The sequence below is a fragment of the Diadema antillarum genome, unplaced genomic scaffold, assembly GCF_040938485.1.
Source record: "Diadema antillarum isolate AM-2024a unplaced genomic scaffold, OU_Dant_1.0 seq00001438_RagTag, whole genome shotgun sequence".
In the NCBI taxonomy this organism is placed as follows: Eukaryota; Metazoa; Echinodermata; class Echinoidea; order Diadematoida; family Diadematidae; genus Diadema; species Diadema antillarum.
The window spans coordinates 219,737-242,496 of record NW_027272188.1 but is presented as its reverse complement, the minus strand read 5'-3'; the positions used below and the strand labels follow the sequence as shown (position 1 = coordinate 242,496).

The window sequence follows — 22,760 nt, the reverse complement described above, 5'->3', positions numbered from 1 at the left end:
GAACGTCCATGAGGAATAGTACTGCACATACATTTGAATACCATTTAACATAGTTTCCAAAGATCTGATTCAGTTCAAAATCCTAACGAAATATCTTAAGGGACATGTGTATGTGATTGCAAAATATCAAGCTTGTACTCTTAAAGGGGATGGCTAGTAACTGATCAGTGGGAATCAGTGGGAATGCTGAGGGATGATTGTTCCAATCCTTGTGGGATTCATTTAAGAGTACATTATATATCTATTCTTGTGTGAAAATAATTTGCTTCAGAATGGTCTCATATTCAAGTAATGTGCAGTTTAATGTATCCAGGTAAGCGTCCCTGGTCAGTGACGGGGCATTAATCTGCACATTACTTGAATATGAGACCGTTCTGAAGCAAATAATTTTCACACAACAGTAGATATATGATGTACTCTTAAATGAATCCCACAAGGATTGGAACAATCATTCCTCAGCATTCCCACTGATTCCCACTGATCGGTTACTAGCCATCCCCTTTAACCTGTACGTAATGGTAGACAACTAATGATTTAACTAAATTCGTCATTTCTGTGGAAATATTGCTCTTCCGCTAAACACTTTCTCCACTTTACGCGCATTTTACAGAAACTCAATATTGTCACCTCTTATTTCACTATCCCATACTTTAATCCTCACTCCCAAATAATAATATACCTTTTTAAGATGTATCTCATGTGGGCAGTCTCTATAACCCAACAAACATAGCATAGTTTTCATCACGGAGGTTCGCATGTAGCTCACGGACGTTCGGAACAAACAAGATATTGAACAATGCAGCTCTCTTGAGTTGGAAACGCATTCTACTCACAACAAACAGCAATTTCATGTCGAGAACAAACTCCTCAGCAAAATCCTGAATAGATATTACCAATTCTCAATTATATAAGCTTGTTTATCTTCTCATACTGAGGAATCAAAGAAAACAATTTTCCATCTCTCGTAAATGAACGTACAAACGTACGTGTAATCTCAGTGACGTAGTCCATCCTTGAGAACGAATGTATTTATCAAAATTTCGTTATCATGAAGTAAATATTCAGGTCCTATACTTGTTATATAGAGTCTAAAATGCAAAATTTGCTTTTTATATAACGAACATGGTCACAAAGACAAAGAATTAATATCGAAAAACAACAGAAATGTGCTCCGTTATAGAAATACGAAGTTTAGCTGGGGAGGGCAAACGAATACGTTAGGAAGAAATCCCTCTGTGTTTGCTCCTTGTGTTACACACTGTTACCGAGGAGAATTTGTGTTATTATATTAGTCAGAAATGATAATAGGTTCGATACTGCGGAGTTTCGTCATAACAAGACACAATAAGTCCATATAACTTGGATGGATGTTTGTGACTTCGATATTATACAATATGGTTTGTTATAACAAACCTTTTGTAGCGCATCATTTCGGAGGCTCGTTATTCATACAGTTTGTCAATACGAAAATTGATAGAGTTCGAATAATTATGAAGCTTTTTCATTCGGTAAATGATCTCCAAAGGTTAACCGAAAGGCTTATTAATTGGAACATGAAAAATTATGTTCGCTTATCCAAATGTGGAGAAACAAGTTAACAACTAAAATCCTCCAATTTCAAAACCTCATAATAACCGTTTTCACCTAAACGAATATCAGGCCCATTCCACTTTTAGAAGAACGGACCTAAAATTAATGATCCTTAATATTATCTATTTTTCGAAGAACATTTCTAATAACAAACCTCCTGAATTAACTACAATTTTTTTTTTCATTTTGGAATAACAAACCTTTGGACATCGGAGTAACGAATCTTTGGAGGAGCCAACGTATCAAAGTGCAACCTTAAACCTATTCTTAATCAGTACTTTTTTTAACATGTGTTTTCAAAGTAAGCACAAAAGCACAAACAAATTGACGATCTCTCTGTCTCTTAATGTAAAATGAAAAAAAAAAATCTTGGAAAAAATTACAAATGAATATTGCTTTTCATTGATGAGTATAAAACAACACCATGTGATGATAAGCGGAGGATTTGTGTGTTTTCATCTGACAATAATTGTATACTGCATGATTTTTGTTCGCTTGTGACGGCATTTCGATGAATAAAAAACATAAACAAACAAACAAAAACTTCTCCAGAGGAATTTGGTATAACGAGAGTGCACTGGCAATTCTTTTCTCTGTGTGTTGGAGCTCGATCCCTTCTCTATTTCTCAGTCATTTTCATTCAACTGCTTCTACGTCCTTTTGAAACTTTTTCGTATCTTATTCAACACATTCTCATTACAGACTTCTTCCGTCATTATCCTGAATGTGATTGCGTAGCACTTTTCGGATTTGTTTTGTTTTGTTTTTGTTTTCTGTTTGGTCGCAGCATGTTCAGGCTATTGAGGGAATGAGAGAAAAATCGTCATGAAGAGAAAAATAAGAATGAATTAAGGCATTTAATATCATGACAAATACAGCGAACGTCCGTTATGGAGACCAAAACTGGATGTGTTCTGTTTGAGACGGCAGCTACCATACTCAAAAGATAAACACTTAGAGCACCTGTCACTAAAAAGTGGCACTGATCCTCTTTCTCCTACTATGTAATCCATTGACTTATTCAACCAACGAACATCCGTGAAAAAAAAAAAAAAACGTTTTCCGTTTGTTATTACAGGTAAATTGAGTACTGAACGCTATTCACTTTCGGGTATGAGCGGCTCGGTGATTTGGTAATGATTATTTTCAAATAACATTAATCTTATGTGCAGTGATATATTTGTAATGGTCAGAAATTTCCTTTCTCGGATAGAACGTCCGTGAGCGAAACTTTCAGAACCTGTAACAGTACAAATTGTCTCCAGAACCTCAGAAAGAAATTTAAACGCAAAGAAATTACAGATTACGCAAAATTCCATTTTCCTATAACTTTGTTTGAAGTGTTTAGCTGTTTTTTTTTTGTATAATTAGAAGGAGAACAAGCGTAAAATTGCGAGTAAATTTTGAGCTGTTTGTTCGTCATAATCATATACCGCCTTAAAAATTCTGAAACTACTGCTCTAAACTCATTGTTTATTTTGTAAAACTTTATTTGTCGCTATTCGAGCCAAAAGTTTTAAAGAATACAGGACACTTTCGGGACAAGTTATCCCTATCGGAGGGATTGCATACGTCACGGACGTTCGCTGGAATTATCACGGACGTTCGTTCTACTACTAGGGTCATGTTCCAGGACGGATAACTAATCGGCAGAGAGTACCTAGCCTTCCTAACTCTTTCAAAAGTTTGAAAAGGTATTGTCAATGCAAATTATAAGAAATTTGACATCCTTACAACATATGTATTGCTCAGAGGGGGATCAGAAGGTGAATTTTCAGAGAAAATATTAATTATTTGCTTGGTTTTTGGTGAATTGCATGGTCAAAAAACTGCGGACGAACCTCAGTCCGCTCCAAAAATGGCATGCAGCTCCTCGGCTAGAGAGCCAAAGGTAGAATGCACCTTCGCCATCAAAGCAAGATGGTGTCCCACTCGAAAACGTTTTAATCATCACGGACGTTCTTTTTTTCTAGGAGGTTCGTCTAAAAATATAATTTCGGTTCCTATTTGACAAAGGATGGACAGAAACTCAAAACAAACATATTATCGTGTTGCTAGATCTTAGTTGATTACAACTCAGAACAATATCGCCAATAACGTTTCATGGGCTACGATCTTTATTAGAAAATAGCGGAAGCACGTCCGTGACGAAAACTGAGTATAATTTTGCATAAAAGAATATTACGTCCCACGTACAGCCAGCAGACGTACAATTTTTGCAGGATATGTTCTTTAGGTGGAACACCAAATTTTCGTATACGTTAGAGTTGGGACAACAAAGTAGAATTTGCAGCAGCGATAGAAATAAAAGCATCACGGACGTTCGTCTGTTTAGGACTTTGATATTTTAATTGTTCTCTGTAATTTCATACGTGCTCATAAAGTTCTTATAATTTTGTGGTACATACCCATGATATGTCAGATCCAGAACATGGTCAGATATTACATGCCACGAACCATTAAAAATGCACATCATTAGTTTGAAAAACAAAACTTATTGTGAATATAGCGTTTTTACCGTATTTTTACGCTTTAAGTCCTTGTGAAATGAAAAATATCAGGCAAAAGTCAACTAAACCATATATTTCCTGAAAGGAAATTTACCAATCTTTGAGATGACATGAAAGAATCTGGTTTCTTATATCATCCTGGCGTGTTCTAAGGGAAAGAATGTCATAAGGTACGAAAATTGGCAATTGTACATCGTTCAAAATTCCCACCCAAATATATAAATGTATGTATATAATGCCTTTTAATCTTATTTACAGTACGAAAGCGAGATGTATCCAATATACATACAGAAATAAGTATTGTATATATATATATATATATATACATATATATATATATAGAGAGAGAGAGAGAAAGAGAGAGAGAGAGAGATGAAATATTTTCATATTTCCAACATACTAAAAGAGCAGCTGACATACTTCCTTAAAGGCCGGGTCTTTTAATTTTATAATGCATGATCATACGAAAATACAGTGTCAATACTATAGGTTTTCCCGGTCAATTTCATACTTTTGTCACTCAAATTCATTAATGTGCATTCAAATTCACGCAGCGCACGCACGCGAAAATATTAAGGCATTCAAATTCAGAATCCGAGCGATCAATTTCATTTATGAGCGTTCTATTTCGTTTTCGTGAAATCAAATTCACGATTGGGCATTCAATTTCAAAATGCGAGCACCGACTTTCTTACTCGTGCATTCAAATTCATATGATAGTCACGTGATAGTCCCAATGAGCTTGTTTGGAGCGTTCAAATTCATTTTTAGGCGATCAAGTTCCTACTTCGTGCAATCAATTTAACGAGGAAAATGGAGGAGACTTTTAAGAAAGGAAAAAGGGCCAACACAACCAATGAATGCTTGCACATAGTGTAATTAGGATTGTTTACATGTTCTACATTGTTCTCTGTTCATGTATTCTTTGTTTTTCATCTCAATAAATTTCAAATTGCAATGTCCAATCAGCAGTGCATCCGAACAACACAACGACTAGTAATCATGTTTCTTGATGATACTGCATGCTGACAACGCCCCAACACCGACCATATAATGAAAATTCATCAATTTAAGACAAACTGACACACAATGATCTCACATAGTCCCGCAAAATTAAATCAATAAGACAGCAATACACAACAGACAACACGTATAAAATGCTCATGTATCAGTTTCAATATAGTCGAAATTGGTTTTCTTTTTCCTCGAAAGTGTCAACCAATCCTCCGTATTATGCTCGTCTGTAGGCCTATACAGTGCCTAATTTTTGTTTGTTTGTTTATTTTTCTATCAAAGAAGATGGCTGGATAACCCATATTCAGCTGCAAAAGCTGGTCTTCCATTTGGGGTCCAGTTAGATGTTTTGCTCTTTGCGATGAATAAATGAAGTGGGATCTTTTACGTGCATGAGTTGTGACTCTTTTACACGTGGGACCTTTATTTTATGTCCAATCCCAGGGAAATGTGCCTGTATATTCCTATTTGCTAAGCGCGAGTTCAAAATTGTCAATTAACAGGTGGACCTCTACTGCAAAATAAATAATCATCATAAATCCCAATATATTGAAAGCCAAGTGAGAAACAAATGCATACACGGCCCCAAACTAACTAAATTTAGGACTTCTTTTAAATTGAATGCAGTTATTTGGAACATGGTTGCCTATTCACGAATTTGAATGACCGACGAGATTCCGTCGCCAGCTTGACATGAATTTGAATGCTCTTTGATGAAATGCGTGCTCCTCTCTTAAATTAGAATGCTCCGATAGTGAATTTGAATGTTCCGATAGTGAATTTGAATGTTCCGATAGTGAATTTGAATGCTCCGATAGTGAATTTGAATGCTCCGAGAGTGAATTTGAATGCTCGGATAGTGAATTCGAATGACCGGATTTGAATGTGATTGCTGATTCAGTGCTGCGAGCGTGGAATGCGTGAAGTCGAATGCTCGGAATAGGAACTTGAATGACAAAAGTATGAAATTGACCGGGAAAACCTGTATTAGAAATCGCATATACTTTTCTTCAACGAGATCTGTGAACTTCAAAAAACTCAGTTGAAATCGCCTAAATCGCTCATTTTTCGGGTAGTCGGGAACGCCCCCAGAAAAAGCAAGGACCGGTCACGTGCCTTGTCAGGTGACACTGTGACGTACCAACAGGAACTCATAGTGCGACTGCCTCGCCTATTCAAACCGTACTTCACAGTGCAGGGGATCATGTGTATTTGTAGGAAAGTTGGAGAAAGTATTTCAAGAAAATGCCGAGGAAGTGTGTCGTCACCGCAGCAAAGACACAAAAGATGGGTGTAAGTCTGCACAACTTCCCTAAAGATGACGCCACTCAAAAAAATTGGGTTCGTTGAGAATCATTTGCTTCATGCTGACGCGAGTCCAGTGCAGTGGGATAGATGGTCCCTTCTACTAGTACGATGTACATGTACAGTACTACGTACAAGGTTGTACAGCCTCGTATGCAGTGATCGCTTGTAGTGAAGCTAAGTAGTAGAGGAAGGGCTGTATACTCGGCTAGGATTTGCGCCCAAAAAGAGGATCCTGCAGCCCATAGCTATCCCTGTTATCAAGCTGGGAAATGGAAGCCAAACTCATCGTCAGGGAGCTGAAAAACAAAGTGGATCAGCAGTTCTGAAGCTGGAGAGAAAGCAAGTATGTTTTGCCACTGTAGACGACTCTTGAGTCTTATACAGTAGCTATCGTACATGTACCGTAACTATACACAGCCCAGGCGCTGTATAATCGCGACAGGGTTCGCATGGCGTCTGGTCGGCCTATAATTGCTATATCACTACTATTACTGACAGTTTCACGGTTTCGATAGGTTGATAAGCTCCGTCTATAGCGTTTTGAGTGGAACATCACTCAATGTCGGTAAAATTAAGATCACGGAGGGATTTTAATGTAGTCAAGTTGTGTGCTCATTAAATGTACTATGAAGTGAACACCTCTAACGTTACATTACTAGACTAGACCTAAAAAATTAGTAAAACATTCACTACAACACAGTTACATCGGTACCTGCGTGTAGCTATCGATTCTACCACGTAGTACTAGTATGGGCATATGGGGTCTAACAGTTACCAACTGAGACCACGTACCAGCCAGCCAGCCGGGCTGGCTGGCTCTGTATATTTTTATCGCTGCTACATTAGAGGCTTATCAATCATACATATACAGTAATTCTATGACTCTGACTTCTGCTATGACAGCCTTGCTTCCCCATTGAGCTCTAAAACTTGTAGCCGAATGGTTGGATGGTGTGTTCCAAAACAAATTATTAGATTGAATTGATCCAGGACTGGCCATTATTGTTTGTCTTCACTTGCCCATTATGCAAGTGAAATCTTCTATGTCCATTTTTTTTTCTTGCCCCAAAATGTTGCCTACTATTAGTTGATTATGTAATGCAATTTCATATTTTACATGTGCAAAAAAAAAAGTCACTTTCCTAACAGACAAGGAACTTTCTGCAGTCAGTTATTTTCAGTTGTCATCATTACAATTTCACTTGCCCTGGTTATGTGGGGAAGTGTACTAATGGCAGTTATTATTTGTGATTTGAATACCGGTATTTGTTTCTCCCAAGAGTTCCTACATGCATCTAGTTAACCACATTCTTACAGGCCTACATAGACAATTCAAAAAAAAAAATTCAATTCCTCTCTGTGCCATTACTACTTACAGGGTCATCTAGCAGCATTGCACTACAGTGTACAACACAAATTCTGACAGGCAGCGAGCTCGAGGTGCAACAGGAGATCTGCTCTACCAGATTGTGAAGACGAAATACAAGCCTGGCTCTTCTAGCGTGAAGGTTCGTAAAGAACGGCGTAGATATTTTATGTAATATTGGAAGAAAATGAATTCACGTTACAAGACTACTGAAGAGGATAATATTAGAATGGGACAATTTGTCAACTACACATTTTATTATTTGTTTGTCTCTGAAGAAGCATGGCTTTCTTGACCACTGAGTACACATAAAATGATCAATTTTAAAAGGTCTAGATATACATTTTCTCTTTTTTTGGGGGGTGGGGGGGGGGGGAGAGGGGCAGGTCTTATGCCTGTTCCACTAATCAGAAGTCAGAGAAGGGAGGCAGTCAGTTGTCCATTCCGAAGACCAACACTCCACCTTCCATGACCAATGGCTACTTAAGCATTCTCTAGTCAAGTCTTTGCCTTGAGGAGGGCAAACCCCAATTTTTATATGAATTTGCAAAGATTTTTGATGTCATTATCAAAGTGGTGGTGTCTGTTCATGACATCATAAGAACTTTGTTGCTAAAATCCCGTGCAAACAACTTAATTCCATCTATTTTGTGTGTCCCTTTGTTTCTTTCTGTTGAATTTTCTACAGCACAGGTTGATGATGTCCTTTCTGCTGTTGTGGAGTACAATGACAAAACTCCTGCACCCTGCCAGCCTTCAACGCCTCCCCTAGCATAGAAGCCAAGTTCAAAAAATTTTGATGAGTGAGATTTTCATGACTCAGCATCTCGGCGCGCGCATGTGCGTGAGCAAGGGAGCGAAGCGACTGAGAGAGGGGAGGGTGTGGGAGGGGGGTGTCCGCGCTCCCACGGTAGGGAGCTTTTTCAATTTTTAGCTCTTAATGGTGCAAGCTGGTGCATACTTAAGTGACTATTTTTTACTTATTTAGAAAGACAAAAGGGAAATATGCCTTCAATTGCAACTCTCACTTTAATCCTTTAAGCTATGCCCCCGATGCGTGGGAAAAATGGGTGCCATGCGTGAGATCGTGAGACAGGCCCTAAATGCTTGAGTCTAACTCACAATGCGTGAGACTTGGTAGCTCTGCCCTAGTGAGTGCCTTTGAGTATCATCCAAGGGAGGAAGTTATTGAACATCACAGGAGAGAATTTGCACAGTCTGACAAATGATCTGATGGGTTCAAGAATCCTTGCAATTGAGATTGAAGTTCATATTCAGTGTACAACATGATACTTGTGAATTGCGATGTGAATTGTGTTTGATTGTTGCAGAATGATGTTTCAGAAGACTATTTTCATCTGTTCTTCTGTCAGATGGTGGATGCAAACACTCAAAATGTTGTTAAACATACCCTGCATTCTTATACGTTCTATTCATGAGTGATCATTTGAAGACAAGATAAGATCACCTTGGTTACTGTTGTATTCTGTCTGTATAACGTGTATGTTGCATTTCATCACAAACAATATGGTGCCAACTTGATATAGTGTTTCAAAGATCATTTATTTGCCAATTGAACATTGTCCTTTTAATAGCAAAATCATAATTCATTTACAATACAGCAGTCATGTGGATACAAAAGGAAACCGTATTTTTTGTTGATGTTTGAAGCATACATGGCCATTTTTATGGACAGATGAGCTTGCATGCTAACACAATTCTCTAGAGATATTCAGTGTTGTAATGGTAAGTTTAGAAGATTTCTACATGAATGCTGTCCCTCACTATGATTTTATCATTGAATGTTTGCTATTAAGATTAGAGCTCACTCTTACGATCAAATATTAATATTTTTGACATGGTAATTTACAACAAAATGTGCATTCATTATAGAACACAACACACCCAAAAGAGATTGAGAAAAAAAAATTGTAGTTTTGAGAAGGAATGCAATAATTTACTCTTGGTATATGATTCACAGATTTATGAAAAAGGAGCACAAGATGTGTGTCTAAGCATTAACATTTTATATAATCTTCATCTGTGTTGAAGCAGACTGAGGCCCTGTTACTCAAGTTCTGAGACCTGGAATGCCTCCACAGGGGGGATCCAATGCAATGCTAAGTCTAGTTGGGGAGTTATTCTGTTGATTTCTATAATGGTTCTCCGTACATAATCATTGAAGTCAAGCATTAAAAGTTAAATAAGCATTGTTTTTTATGAATATGGTGTGAAGTCTCTTTATGAAAGAACAGTTGCTAGGTCACTCAGTTTAAGAAAATTTGGTATGAATTGATCTTGTTATGACCGGGACTCAGACATTCATAATTATTCATATCACATCTGCATGCAGAGGTACTTCTGAAACGTGCACACAAGCAAACACCCACATGCACATATGCTCACATATACATTCACACATGTTTACACATTTTTAAATATTGTGTGAAAGATTAAATAACATCATTCACCTGTATTGTTTTGTATACACTTGCCATACATGTATTATGTTATCCTGAATTTGAGTTCTGTAATTTCACTGATAGATTTATGCATAATGAGGAAAAAAATCACAAAGCTTTTGATTTAATGTTACATGAGAATGTCTCATAGTATTGATATGAAATATACAGTATGTACATGTATGTGGAAGAGATAACTCTTCTGGGCTGATTTGATTTCAAATGTGGATGTCACTCATGCATGCTTGACTGACCAGCTGCCATTGTTCCAGTGGAATAAATCCCATTTTGTTCCAACATTAGGATATGGAGATAACACACTGGTAGGGTTTTACAATCTCATTCCTGTAAGTACACTCCCCTATCTTTTCCTCATTCCCTGTGACTGATTTTCTTTAGTCTCCTATCTATACACACATTAACACACACACACACACACACACACACACACACACACACACACACACACACACATACCCTTTGCCATACTACACACATACCCATAAACACTTTCAAACAGCCATCATTAGAACACTCCCACCAATATGCAAATTTCATACAGATGTACAATTCCATAGAAATCTTACTCAAATACATTGTATGTACATATCTATGAGGGGAATATTTCTATCCATTCCATGACGGGGGCATCAGACAAACATAGGGCAAATATATCAATGATATATTTGTCCTATGTGTGTCTTATGTTGGTGTGTGTTTGTGCATGTTTGTATCTGATATGCCAGGCCTGGATATGCATGAGTGTACTGAGGGTGTGTGTATATGTGTATGTTTTTGCATTTTCATGTGTCTGTATGAAGCTAATCCATTTCTTTTTTTATATAAGGATAAATTTACACTACATGTACTGTATTACTACAACTATGTATAGAAAACACAACACACTTTTTTTTCCATTTGCTCACAAAATATATTTTTTTTTTATTAGTGTAATCAGCTGGAAGGAATGTTTGACAAATGAATACTGGTTCATGACAGAACACTACTATATGAGCCAGTTACATTCCAGTTCAATGAGTTTATAACTAGACTTGGTCCTGTTCTCTAAATAGAGGCTGTGAAGCTATTGCCGGAAAGGCCACAGCATCTTAATTGTATCAGATCATTATTTATTTCTTCTGACCATGATTGACAACATAGCTGTTCAACGTGTCATTTCTACACAATCAAAATTACCTTCAGTTGTATGGTTGTGAAAGTGTCATTTTCCAATTGCTAAAACATGCAGTAGGCCTACATTACAAAAGAAAGAGGGAGAGCATAGCAAGAGTAAGAATTGAGACAAGAGTGCATTTGAAGCTGTGCGCCTTGATGAGTGGGTGTTGGAAGCTGCATAATCATCAGTATGCCCAACATAATGGACAAGGGGCCGGATGCATAAACGCTAGCAATTGCTTGTGCTAGCCTTTTACTCGAATCCGTATGCATAAAAACAAGCAGTTGCTTGCAAGAAGAAGCTTTTGCTAGCAAGCACAAGCAATTGCTTGCTGCCCGCAAGCAATTGCTTAAAGACCAAGCGTTTGCTTAAAAACGTATTCATAAAACATACCTTTTGCTTGTTCTTGCTAGCAATTGCTTCCGATTTTCCAAGCTCTGGAAAATGAACTTGAGCTTTTGCTTAACCGGGACGTTCCCTTTTAAGTATCATTTTCACATTCATGCAAGAAAGACCACACTTGTGCAGGAGTGGTATAAATCTACAAGAAATTACTCTTTAGCAGTGTTAGAAACTTTTTCATTTCAACAACGGGAAAGTCCAGTGGTCAGCACGCAAAATGTGATGAAAAACAGGTAGATGTCTGACTTCGGTGGAGAGCAAGGAGACCTCTCTCCACCTGAGATCTGGCAGATCCGGGCTATCTCTATAAAAGCAGTGATGGGAATCAGCCAGTGCGTGTGTGTGTATAGTCTGATGTGTGTGTGCGTCTGTGTGCGCATTTATGAGTGCCATTTGATAGCTCTGTTGCTATGTCAGGAAATGTTTCGCACACACACACCCTTTCAAATACATGCTGTCGCACTCGCCTTTGTTCTTGTGTTCGCACAGGCGTGACGTTCCTTTTGTTGAAAACGCAAGCAATTGCTTGTGCGGGACAAGCAAAAGGTATGGGCACAAGCAAAAGGTTATGCATATGGATTTAAGCAACTGCTTGAGCTAGACCTTTTGCTAGACGAGCTTGTGCTTTTGCTTGAAGCAATTGCTTACAAGCAATAGCTTGTTTTATGCATTCGGCCCATGGTGTCTGACAAAGTATACATGTTACATTTCGCAATGTACAAACTTATCTGATGCATTTCTACAACCACGTTCCCGTTCAGCAGATCGCAATGTGACAAGTTGTCACATTCTACACCCAATATCAGTGCTGCATATACAGTCTTATTACAGCCTATGCAAAATGAAAACATGTCACTCTTTCTGATGGATACGTTTATCAGATTTTCCTCACAGCAGACGATGGCAGTAGGACTCTCACATTTTGGCCCACAAATTTCCAGCATCATCTCACCAGTTGCCGGTATGCAACATGTCTTGATCACCTTATATTGAAACAAAAGTGAAACGAAATGGAATGCAAAAGGAGTAAAATTTGATAATCCTTTTATATGACATCATGTGTTCATCTAGAAATTTATCTTGAGAATAGGATTTAAATTAGACAACGTGAATGGGACCCATGGAGTATGGTAGTCATTATTTTTGGTACAACTGTATAATGGCAGCATAAAATATATCCTACATGTACTTTTGCATAATTTACCAAGACGGGTCCAATATATTTGAATAATTTACTGGAGTGCAGGACTGAAATCACACATTGTGAATGAGATATTGCATTCTTTTGATGGGTGCAATTGCAAATTGGCAGTATAAATAGCATATTGTCAAGGGAATACAAGATGGCAAATTTGCATTATTTCAGAAGAAAAATTGAAAAATTTGACAAACAAACTCACTCATTATCTGTGGCATCTGTTCTGGCACCTTCACCATACTGTTGAGCATATTGGTGATAAGCAGCTTCCAACACTCATTCATCAAGGCAAACGGTGGAAAATCCTGGGTGTGCTGTTATACAGTTTATTTGAGCATCTGCATGTCGGTCATTGTACTGCTCGACCTTCTCTAAGACAGGGTCAGCCTCGTGACAGCACAATGACTCCCATGTTGTAGGCATTGGCACGCAGTTCCCACATTGGCACCTGAAGAAAGAAATACAGGTAAATTCAGGTTTACTTGTTGTGTAACTTAGTCTTAGTTATGTAGTACTGAGCTGTCACACAATGATAAATTGAGACCAGTCCTTCAAGTTCAACATGCCAACTATTGCCACAGAGATTTACATCTACACCAGCCTCTTCAGTACTTTAGTCTTTAGTGACTTTACTGTCTTGTCCACACATTCCAAATAGCAGTAAGTCAGTAAGTAGTAACTAACTGTGGTATTGAATGGTAAAGACTTGTAGAGAGTCTAGAATATTATTGCAACTTACAAGCAGCAGTTTTGTACTTCCAACATTTATGACTTATACTATTTGGCCTAACGTTATAGATATACTACTAAAATAAGTGAGTTACTAAGGTTTTATAGAATATAGACTCTCAAGTAGATAATTACCAATTGTTATTCCCCAATCTTGAGGGCTCGTTGTCATCACCCCGTCCCTGAACTTCCTCACCGCCGACAGCTCCGGAGGCGGGAGGTGCAGCGTCTGGTTCATACTGATACGGGAGTAAACCCAATCGCTGTTGAGGCCGACCAACGCCAACGGCTGCTTCTCCTGCTTGATCTTCGTCCTCACCATCTCGCTCGACACCCGACTCTGACTCCCGCTCTGACTCACTCGAAACGGTAGCGGGGCTTGAAATGGGCGACTCGATCTCGTCGTCTGAATCCATCATTTATTCACACGTATCTTAGAACTAAGTTACCAGGTCAGCGACAGAGCTAGAGCTGAGGCGAGCGCTAGCGCTAGCTAACAAGATACTCACGATCGATATACCACTCTAACATCTACCTTGGATCGCGATATAAATTTAGACTGTTAACCAGTCTCCCGTAACAATATGTTGTTACGATCTGCACACGCACTCACCAGTTGCAATGTGCATTCAGCAGTTAAGAGGCTGTCACACAGTCGCCTACCTGTCTTGTTTCCTGAAGGAAATGTTTAGTTTTTTCCAAAATGTAAACATGATCCAAAATGACAAATTATTATAGGTAAAATGCTCGAAAAATGTCCGAGTCGTCATTAAGTCGCTACTGGAATATATTAACATTGTCAGGAGAAACACTTTAATCAGACATCCAGCATAGATCTCCGCTTAGGCAGCAGTCGTTCTTCTGGGGGTTTTCCACGTCGGTGAGATGCGAGCTCCAGCTGCCGATAAAACTGAACTCGGACAGTTATGATCCGAACTTTGGAACGGAGCTCAATCTCCATTTGTCTGCTCGCCGTCGTTTGAGCTCGGGCATCGCAGGTCAAGGCATGAGTCTGCGTGGTAGCAGGGACTAGTGAAGGCCGAGGAGCTGAGAGGACCGCCGATAGGGTAGCGTCTAGCTGAGTGGCCAAGTCAAGGGGTGCTTCCGAGAGACAAGCCAAGCGACTGTGCCGAGGTCGACGACGAGTGTATCCGGCATTGATGGCGACTGAGCCAAGCTGAGGGGATCACCAGTTCAGGTCATCCAAGATAACCTAAGTTATGTATTTGTGATTTGTTTCATATTATATTTTATGCTCAATGTATTGTTATGAACGAGAAAGCTGCAAAGATTTGAAAGATTAAACTCGAACATAACTGTATACGAACAGTTTGAATTTCCATTATTTTGGTGTCAGAGTAGCAGAGAGAAAAAAAAAAGTCACTCACGTGACAATTTGGAGGTCCCACCGAGACACTGCTACCTGATTAGAAAAGGTTATTCACATACTCTTTTAACATGTTTTAGGCTTAAATGCGGTGTTTGTGTTTCATTGAAATTTCATTGCTCAATCACACGCATTACCGTATTACTATGTGTTATTATTGTCGATATAATAACTGTTTCGTACGTTTGATCGGAAACATTACCCCAGTGTGAATTGTGCGAGTATGTCGCCTTACGTGACAGTTTGATTGAAGTTTTTCTCCCCAAGGTTATGCCCTTGGTGTTGCCTACTCTATAGAGGCACATGTGTGATGTGGATTCGGGTATTGAATCTGTGTGGAGTGTTGCTCCGTTTTCAAGGTTACGCCCTTGGTGTTGCATGTTATATGCATGTTTGATTGATTCGGGTTTGTGTGCATGAGTCTATGTGGAGTGTTACTCCTTTTTCAAGGTTACGCCCTTGGTATTGCCGGTTAGAGGCAGTGTGATAGATTCGGGGTTAGCATGCATGAATGAATCTGTGCGGAGAGTTATTTTATACAAGGTTACGCCCTTGGTGTTGCCTGGTATAGGCATGTTTGGTGGATTGTAGTGTGGGGTTTGTACAGTCCCAAATCAATTGTATGCTCATTGGGAGATACAGCTCTAGTATGCTTATTGACAAGGCATGCTTGGTATGTGGAATGTTTGTTGAGTGAACTCGTGTCATTTCACATTGCCTGCATTCCAGTACGCTTTTGACACGGTACTAGCGGTTTGATATGTGGAATACTTGTTGAGTGAATTTCAGCTGTTTGTCATTTGCAATTGTATGCTCGTTCGGAGATACAAATTGTTGTTAAGTACGCTGGCTGCAAGGTAGTACTTTTGTCGGACTTTGATAGCTAGGTGCTAGTCAGCTGTTGTTTTGTACGACTACACGTTTGCTTAGTCTGGAAGTTACATAGTCAGTATGGCTAGTGTTGAGCAAATCAGAGAGTTCTCTTCATTAGGCAGAGAAATGGGCCTTAGGGGTGGTGAATTGAGTAGCTTTGTTTCAGAACGATGCCAGGCAATTGAAGCAGAGCTTAAAGCTGATCATGAAGCACGCGAAGCTGAGCGTGAACGCGAAGCTCTAGAAAAGGCGCGCGAACATGAAATAAGATTAGCACAGTTGCGTATAGAGGAAGGAACAGCGAATGTTGGTAGGCCCCAGTTAGCTGGCTTAAAGCTGAAAGTAGGTCGATTTGATGACGCACATGATAAGTTTGATGCTTATGTCACAAAGTTCGAAATGTTGATGAAAAGTCAGAATATCCCGGTAGACATGTGGGTGTTGTATCTGATTTCCAATCTAACAGGCAAAGCGTTAGATGTTGTGAATCGGATGAGTGCTGATGATCGCCAGAGTTATGCTACAGTGAAGCATGAGTTGATGTCATATTATCATCTCACTGAAGAGGGGTATAGGCGGAGTTTCAGATCAGCCAAGCCAATGAAGTTTGAGCGCCCAAAACAGTTTACTACTCGAATGAAGGGGTATTTTGATCATTGGGTGGAAGAGGCTGAGATCGGGGATACTAGAAAGGATCTAGAAGATTTGATTTTGCAAGAGCAATTTCTGATAGATTGTCCCAGAGAAGTAGTTAGGTTTGTCAAGGAACGAAAATGTAAAGATTTCAATGAGGTAGTTGATTGTGCAGAAATTTATGTAGAAGCTCACGGTCCTCATGCATTTTCGGGTGTACAGAAATCGGAAAGAAACCGATCAGATTCAAAGCCGGCAAGCAAACCGCCCCAACAAAATCAGGTCAAAAGGACTAGTACGTATCAGAAACCGGCTGATGCTCAGTCAAAGGCGGGAAAGGCTATGGGAAATAGGACTTTTCAGGGCAGGGGTTGCTATATGTGTGGAAACCCAAATCACATGAAAAGAGATTGTCCCATGTTGTATAGGCCTGCATCAGCTCAAGGTTTGATGGGTGCTGGGGAAGGTACGGCCCCAAAAGTAGACATGAATGTGGCGAATGAGGTGTCTCGGGGTGATTCTGAGCCGGGAGTTGTTGGCTCGACGGCAGGTTGTTTCCTCCTTGAGAGAGTGGTCAGTGACTTTGAGTGTGTAAAGAGTGAAGTGGTTGACAGAGTTGGAATGGCATACAATGATGTCGCCGCGATGGTGAATCGTATGCCGGTTGTGTCTGGAAGACTGATGCCAGATAATACACCCGTGTCTGTTTTGCGTGATACAGGTTGTAGTACGTGCGTGGTGAAAGAGAAATTGGTTAGAAATGACCAATTAACAGGTCAACATCAGGCAGTGAGGTTAATTGACGGTACGGTTAGGCGTTTTCCCGTGGCTAAGGTAGCTGTTGACTCGCCATATTTTGAAGGGGAAGTTGAAGCTGTGTGCATGCCTGATTGTTTGAGTGAGGTAGTTATCGGGAATGTAGAAGGGGCTCGTGAACCGAGTGACCCCAATCTACATTGGGTCCCAAAGAGTGCTGTGTCTGACCCGGATGTAGAGGTCATAACCCCGGATGTGGGTCTAGAAAGTTCAAATGATGGTGTAGAACAGGACGTCGAGGTCGCAATCCCGGTTGAGCCGGATGATACAGGGATGGCTGTTCAAACTCGTGCACAAAAGGTGAAGGATTCGAGGCCTAGTAAAGGTTTGACTGTTGCAGATCCTGTTGATAATGTGCGGTCGAGTGAATTTCTAAAGGAACAGAAAGATGACGAGTCGTTGCGCCCTCTATGGCAGAAAAGAGGACATGTTGATAATTTCAAGTGCGAGTTTGACTATGACTATGTGGTCGACGTTGATGGTGTTGCCAAAACGTATCACATCAATTTGTTGAAGAGGTACTATAGTCGAGGTGAAGAGGTACCAGTGGCCAGTTGCTTTGAGGTTGAGGGGGTCGAAGGTAAGGAGGAAGTTGTTGAGGTCATGGCTGACGAGGAAGATATGGCAGAGGTTGGTTCTGATTGGAATGGGGAGATGTCCAGTATGCCTAGTGTAGTGCAGATGGAGTTTGTTGACATGGTAACAGTAGATCCAGTCCAATGTGGAATCTCGTTGACGACTGAACGACCAGTGCAATCTCCGCCTCATAGGGTACCTCAGGCTATGGAAGAGGAGATTAGCAAGGAAGTTGATTCCATGTTGAAATTAGGAATAATCGAGCCTTCTAACTCTCCGTCCATTGTGCTAGTCAAAAGGCCGAACGGCTGACCTCATGAGTAGATTGCTGTAACTGTTTATATTGTTGTTTGTACTGGTCCTTGCTTTTCCATTACATGTTGATGAGGTAAGGCTCAAAGAAAGAGAAGAACATAATGATGAAACACATATTTGTTGAGTTGCCATGAAGGAAATAATGCGCATGTAAGTGCAAATGCTACAAAAGCCTTTCTCTCTCTCTTATTTCTCTTACAGGAACAGCGAATCGCGAATACAATGTAGATGAAAAGGGATTAAGAGTAGGGAATAATGCTTAAGGCTTGGTTAAATCTCGTGACAGTGTACGTATTCAAGTATACATGAGGTATTAGAACACTAGGTGTACTAAGAGGTAGCAGGTGTTAACCAGGTAGCAAGATTGTATTTCGGTAGATTTTCATCCAGATAAACAGGTAAATAACAATAATATTATTTTGTTGTAAGATTTGTGCAACATGGAAGTATAGGGAAATGAAAGCAAAGGTACAGACAAACATATTAGGATATCTGAGCAGGAATATGTGATAGTAGTGATATTATTGCTAAAAGGTATCATTATTAGAGGCAATGAAGATTTTGTGTATACATGTTTGATGGTTCTATTTTAGTTATAGAAGACTTAAAGCTTATGCATTTGAAGATGATGTATGAAGTAAGCTATAAGGCCTTTACTAGTATTACGAATGCCAACAAAGCAAAAGTTGGTTGTTAAAAGGCTTGGGAGATGATTATGAAGTTGTTTCGTTTCAGAACAAGAATGGCAGAAGAGAAAGGGATAGTGTAATGTATGATATATATATGCTGTTGATATTGGTGTCTATCAGTCTCTCTTTTGAACATATGCATATTGACATACACTGTGAATAGTATGTTGGTTGATTGAATAGCATGTTTCATAAATTTCTTGTAGGATATAATCGTAATATCCCAATTATATCTTAAGGTGGGGGATATTGTCAGGAGAAACACTTTAATCAGACATCCAGCATAGATCTCCGCTTAGGCAGCAGTCGTTCTTCTGGGGGTTTTCCACGTCGGTGAGATGCGAGCTCCAGCTGCCGATAAAACTGAACTCGGACAGTTATGATCCGAACTTTGGAACGGAGCTCAATCTCCATTTGTCTGCTCGCCGTCGTTTGAGCTCGGGCATCGCAGGTCAAGGCATGAGTCTGCGTGGTAGCAGGGACTAGTGAAGGCCGAGGAGCTGAGAGGACCGCCGATAGGGTAGCGTCTAGCTGAGTGGCCAAGTCAAGGGGTGCTTCCGAGAGACAAGCCAAGCGACTGTGCCGAGGTCGACGACGAGTGTATCCGGCATTGATGGCGACTGAGCCAAGCTGAGGGAATCACCAGTTCAGGTCATCCAAGATAACCTAAGTTATGTATTTGTGATTTGTTTCATATTATATTTTATGCTCAATGTATTGTTATGAACGAGAAAGCTGCAAAGATTTGAAAGATTAAACTCGAACATAACTGTATACGAACAGTTTGAATTTCCATTATTTTGGTGTCAGAGTAGCAGAGAGAAAAAAAAAGTCACTCACGTGACAAACATATTTAAATCCTTTCTTGGGATGTGCTACTTGCAAAAATTATGTATTTTGTGATTCAAAAGTTGAAACTCTATCTATCATTGACACGCTAGTGCAATGGCGAGAACTCCTTGCCTTCGCGGGGGGGGGGGGCTTCCTGTTGGTACGTCAAATCGCACTAGCCAATCAGCGGACAATTTTAGGGGGCGTTCCCACATTTGGGTGGTTTTAGAGCGATTTCTGACTACTGTATACTTTTTAAAATCTAAAAATGTCGAAATCGTGTTAGTGGACCTGTATAGAGTCTTTGTAACCCCAATGTTCACCCTAAAAGACCCGCCCTTTAAATTCAGAATGCAGAGGGAATGTTTAAAATAACAAAATAAATTGTATAGAATTCTCTGCCCATATCACGACTTGAGGTAGCATTTCTATTCAACAAAGAACTCACACTGATTCAGCAAAAACTTTACACATTCGTAATTTCATGAAATATTTCTTGAAACTACACTAATGTGCTCGTCTTATAATTTTGCATTCACTGAGTCGATGTAGCTATAGCTGGAGGAAACTATATGCCCATAGGACCTTATGGTCTATATGCAGATAACAGGTGGGTTACAACTAATAATTTGCGAGTATGGCCTGTACACTCAGTGGGTGACTGGGTTTAGAAAGTTGGCATGAAACCATACTCGAGAGACATCAATCCCTCTTCCAGTTAAACTTTCAAATCCTGGTTGCAAATGAGAGTGTGGTGCACTTACTGATCATTGTTTGTTTGATTGATTGTTCGTCTGTTCTTTCGTCATTTTTTTACACTCTTCTCCCTCCTGGAGGAGAAGGTATATGATTATTATGAATTATTTATATTGCACTTTATTGTAGGCACAATCATATTTCTGTTGCTTCTTTGTTCAATTTCTTCTGTGAGATACCTTCGTACCACAATATTGACTAGAAACATTTGTGTTCATTTACGTAGGGCCTACTTTAGTTTGTAATGTGCAATCTAAACACGTGGTTGTATACATTTTTATTCTCATTCGTTTTCCAATGTCAAAGAATTTGTAACTTCTTTGAGAAATATGGAAATAATTTGGATTGAATTCTGTTGAATGGAATATATCGCCATTATAACACATTGACATGAATGCGTACAAAGATGCCTGGTGTAGCATACAAAATATATGGTTAAAATGAAATCCTGCATTGTATTTTCATTTTCCTTCATCAGATCAAACTTTGACGAAGATAGTGAACATAATTTTATTGTGAAATAAAAACACTGGGGAAATAGTTGTAATTGAACGTATGGTAGTGATCGCAGTGCAAACTGGCCGAAATACCACTGACGCAGAAAAAAAAAATGAGATGAGTAAAAACGTAAGAGATTGTCCTCTACTGCTGTTCACATCGAAAGCGTGATTGAGACCGGGCGAGCTCAATGGCGAAGAACCAATCTTTGGATCAAATCCCATTAGCGCCAAGGTGCAAGTTACGTGTTTCATCGTTCTATGAAACTTCGTTCCGAAATTCGAACTCTAATTTGAGCGGACGTACGTGTATGGTGGCATGTAATGCCCCAGTCACACAGTGCTTTACGATGGATTACGTCCGCCGCGGATAGATACGAATGACTGGACGCAGGGGGACGCAGCGTGGACGCAGGCATCCGCAGGGACGTATGTAGACGTAACTGTCCGCAACTCATCCGTAAAGAAACGCAAAATGACGTCGCCGAACCTGCGAAATTTTGAAATGTTCAAAATTTCGCAGAGGGACGCCACGGACGCAAACTTACGCAAGTAACCGTAACCAAACGTAACTATCCGTAACTGAACGTAACTACCCGTGGCTTGGACGCAGACCATCCGTAAAAGAATTTACCTTCCGTCCGTTTGCGTTCGCTTACGTCCACCGTAAGTATCCGAAATTAACCGCAAGTTAACGTATCACAACAGTTTCGTCCGTCAACAGCTACGGATGTTGCGGACAATTACGTCCTTCGACGTTTTCCGTTTTCCACTCGCATGGGAACACAGAGACTCTTCGGAAAGCACACTACTCCTGTTGCCAAGCTGCAGCGCCTGTACCTGAAGGAATGCTACAACACAGTCGGAGCGGTGGAGAGGCAGAACTAAATGGTCAAATTATGAAATTTCTCCCACAATTAGTGGTCATTTTAAGTGGCATCCATACCATGTATACTCATCATAACATTGGTTGACTCTTGGTGCTGAACTTTTTTTTTCTTGTACTCTTCGAATGTATATTTTTCGAAAAAAAACCCAATATTTTGGGTAGGGGATGGGGTGATAGCATTTTATTCACTTTTCTGGCCGGGGAAGGTGCGGGACACGGGCAACTATATAAAATGAAAACGAATTTATTTCTCTGTAGTCTTACCCATGCACTTTACGCTCCATCGAATGTGTATTACATTTTTTATAATAATAATAATAATAATAATAATAATAATAATAATAATAATGATAATAATAATAATAATGATAATAATAATAATAATAATAATAATAATAATAATAATAATAAAGGACGTTTATATTGCGCAGCAACTATGATAATATACTCTACTGCGCATTACAAAATGACGTGCATACAAGAAATTCAAACAGAAAATACATTACTTCAAGAGATGACTTGATATTGTACTTGGGTGTGGGAGGGGTGTTTGAAAGTTCTGAAATCTTTTTTTTTCTGTAAATTTAATAAGCATTGCTTTATCATAAATATCTCCTTAACATAACCTAGTACGTCATGAATATCGCTGAGCAACGACAGCGTAACCACAGTTTGTCTATTCCATGACTGCAAGTAATAGTTTCTTATTCTAATGTTTAACTTTGTATCTTATTTGTGGTAT

General features: G+C 39.5%; 3 protein-coding genes across 3 annotated transcripts in view; 1 reads left to right on the top strand and 2 right to left on the bottom strand.

The window, feature by feature from the left end:
* The window catches only part of LOC139709491 (integrin beta-1-like), a 149,852-nt gene that overhangs the window by 62,761 nt on the left and 64,331 nt on the right, over positions 1-22,760 (bottom strand). The window lies entirely within an intron of this gene.
* Positions 12,757-14,398, bottom strand: LOC139709496 (uncharacterized). The gene is made up of 3 exons (XM_071621457.1): positions 13,892-14,398; positions 13,230-13,475; positions 12,757-12,812 (listed from the first exon to the last, which is right to left on the bottom strand). Exons 1-2 carry the CDS (start codon positions 14,173-14,175, stop codon positions 13,304-13,306), a joined length of 456 nt encoding a protein of 151 aa, XP_071477558.1. The 5' UTR covers positions 14,176-14,398; the 3' UTR covers positions 12,757-12,812; positions 13,230-13,303.
* Positions 15,658-18,353, top strand: LOC139709495 (uncharacterized). Its single transcript, XM_071621456.1, has 2 exons — positions 15,658-16,202; positions 16,242-18,353. Exons 1-2 carry the CDS (start codon positions 16,095-16,097, stop codon positions 18,351-18,353), a joined length of 2,220 nt encoding a protein of 739 aa, XP_071477557.1. The 5' UTR covers positions 15,658-16,094.

Coding starts and splice junctions, on each gene's coding strand:
- LOC139709496 (XM_071621457.1), bottom strand. CDS start 14,175: ATGATGGATTCAGACGACGAGATCGAGTCGCCCATTTCAAGCCCCGCT. Junction 13,476..13,891: donor AGATTGGGGAATAACAATTG/GTAATTATCTAC, acceptor TTCTTTCTTCAG/GTGCCAATGTGGGAACTGCG.
- LOC139709495 (XM_071621456.1), top strand. CDS start 16,095: ATGGCTAGTGTTGAGCAAATCAGAGAGTTCTCTTCATTAGGCAGAGAA. Junction 16,203..16,241: donor AACGATGCCAGGCAATTGAA/GCAGAGCTTAAA, acceptor CGCGAAGCTGAG/CGTGAACGCGAAGCTCTAGA.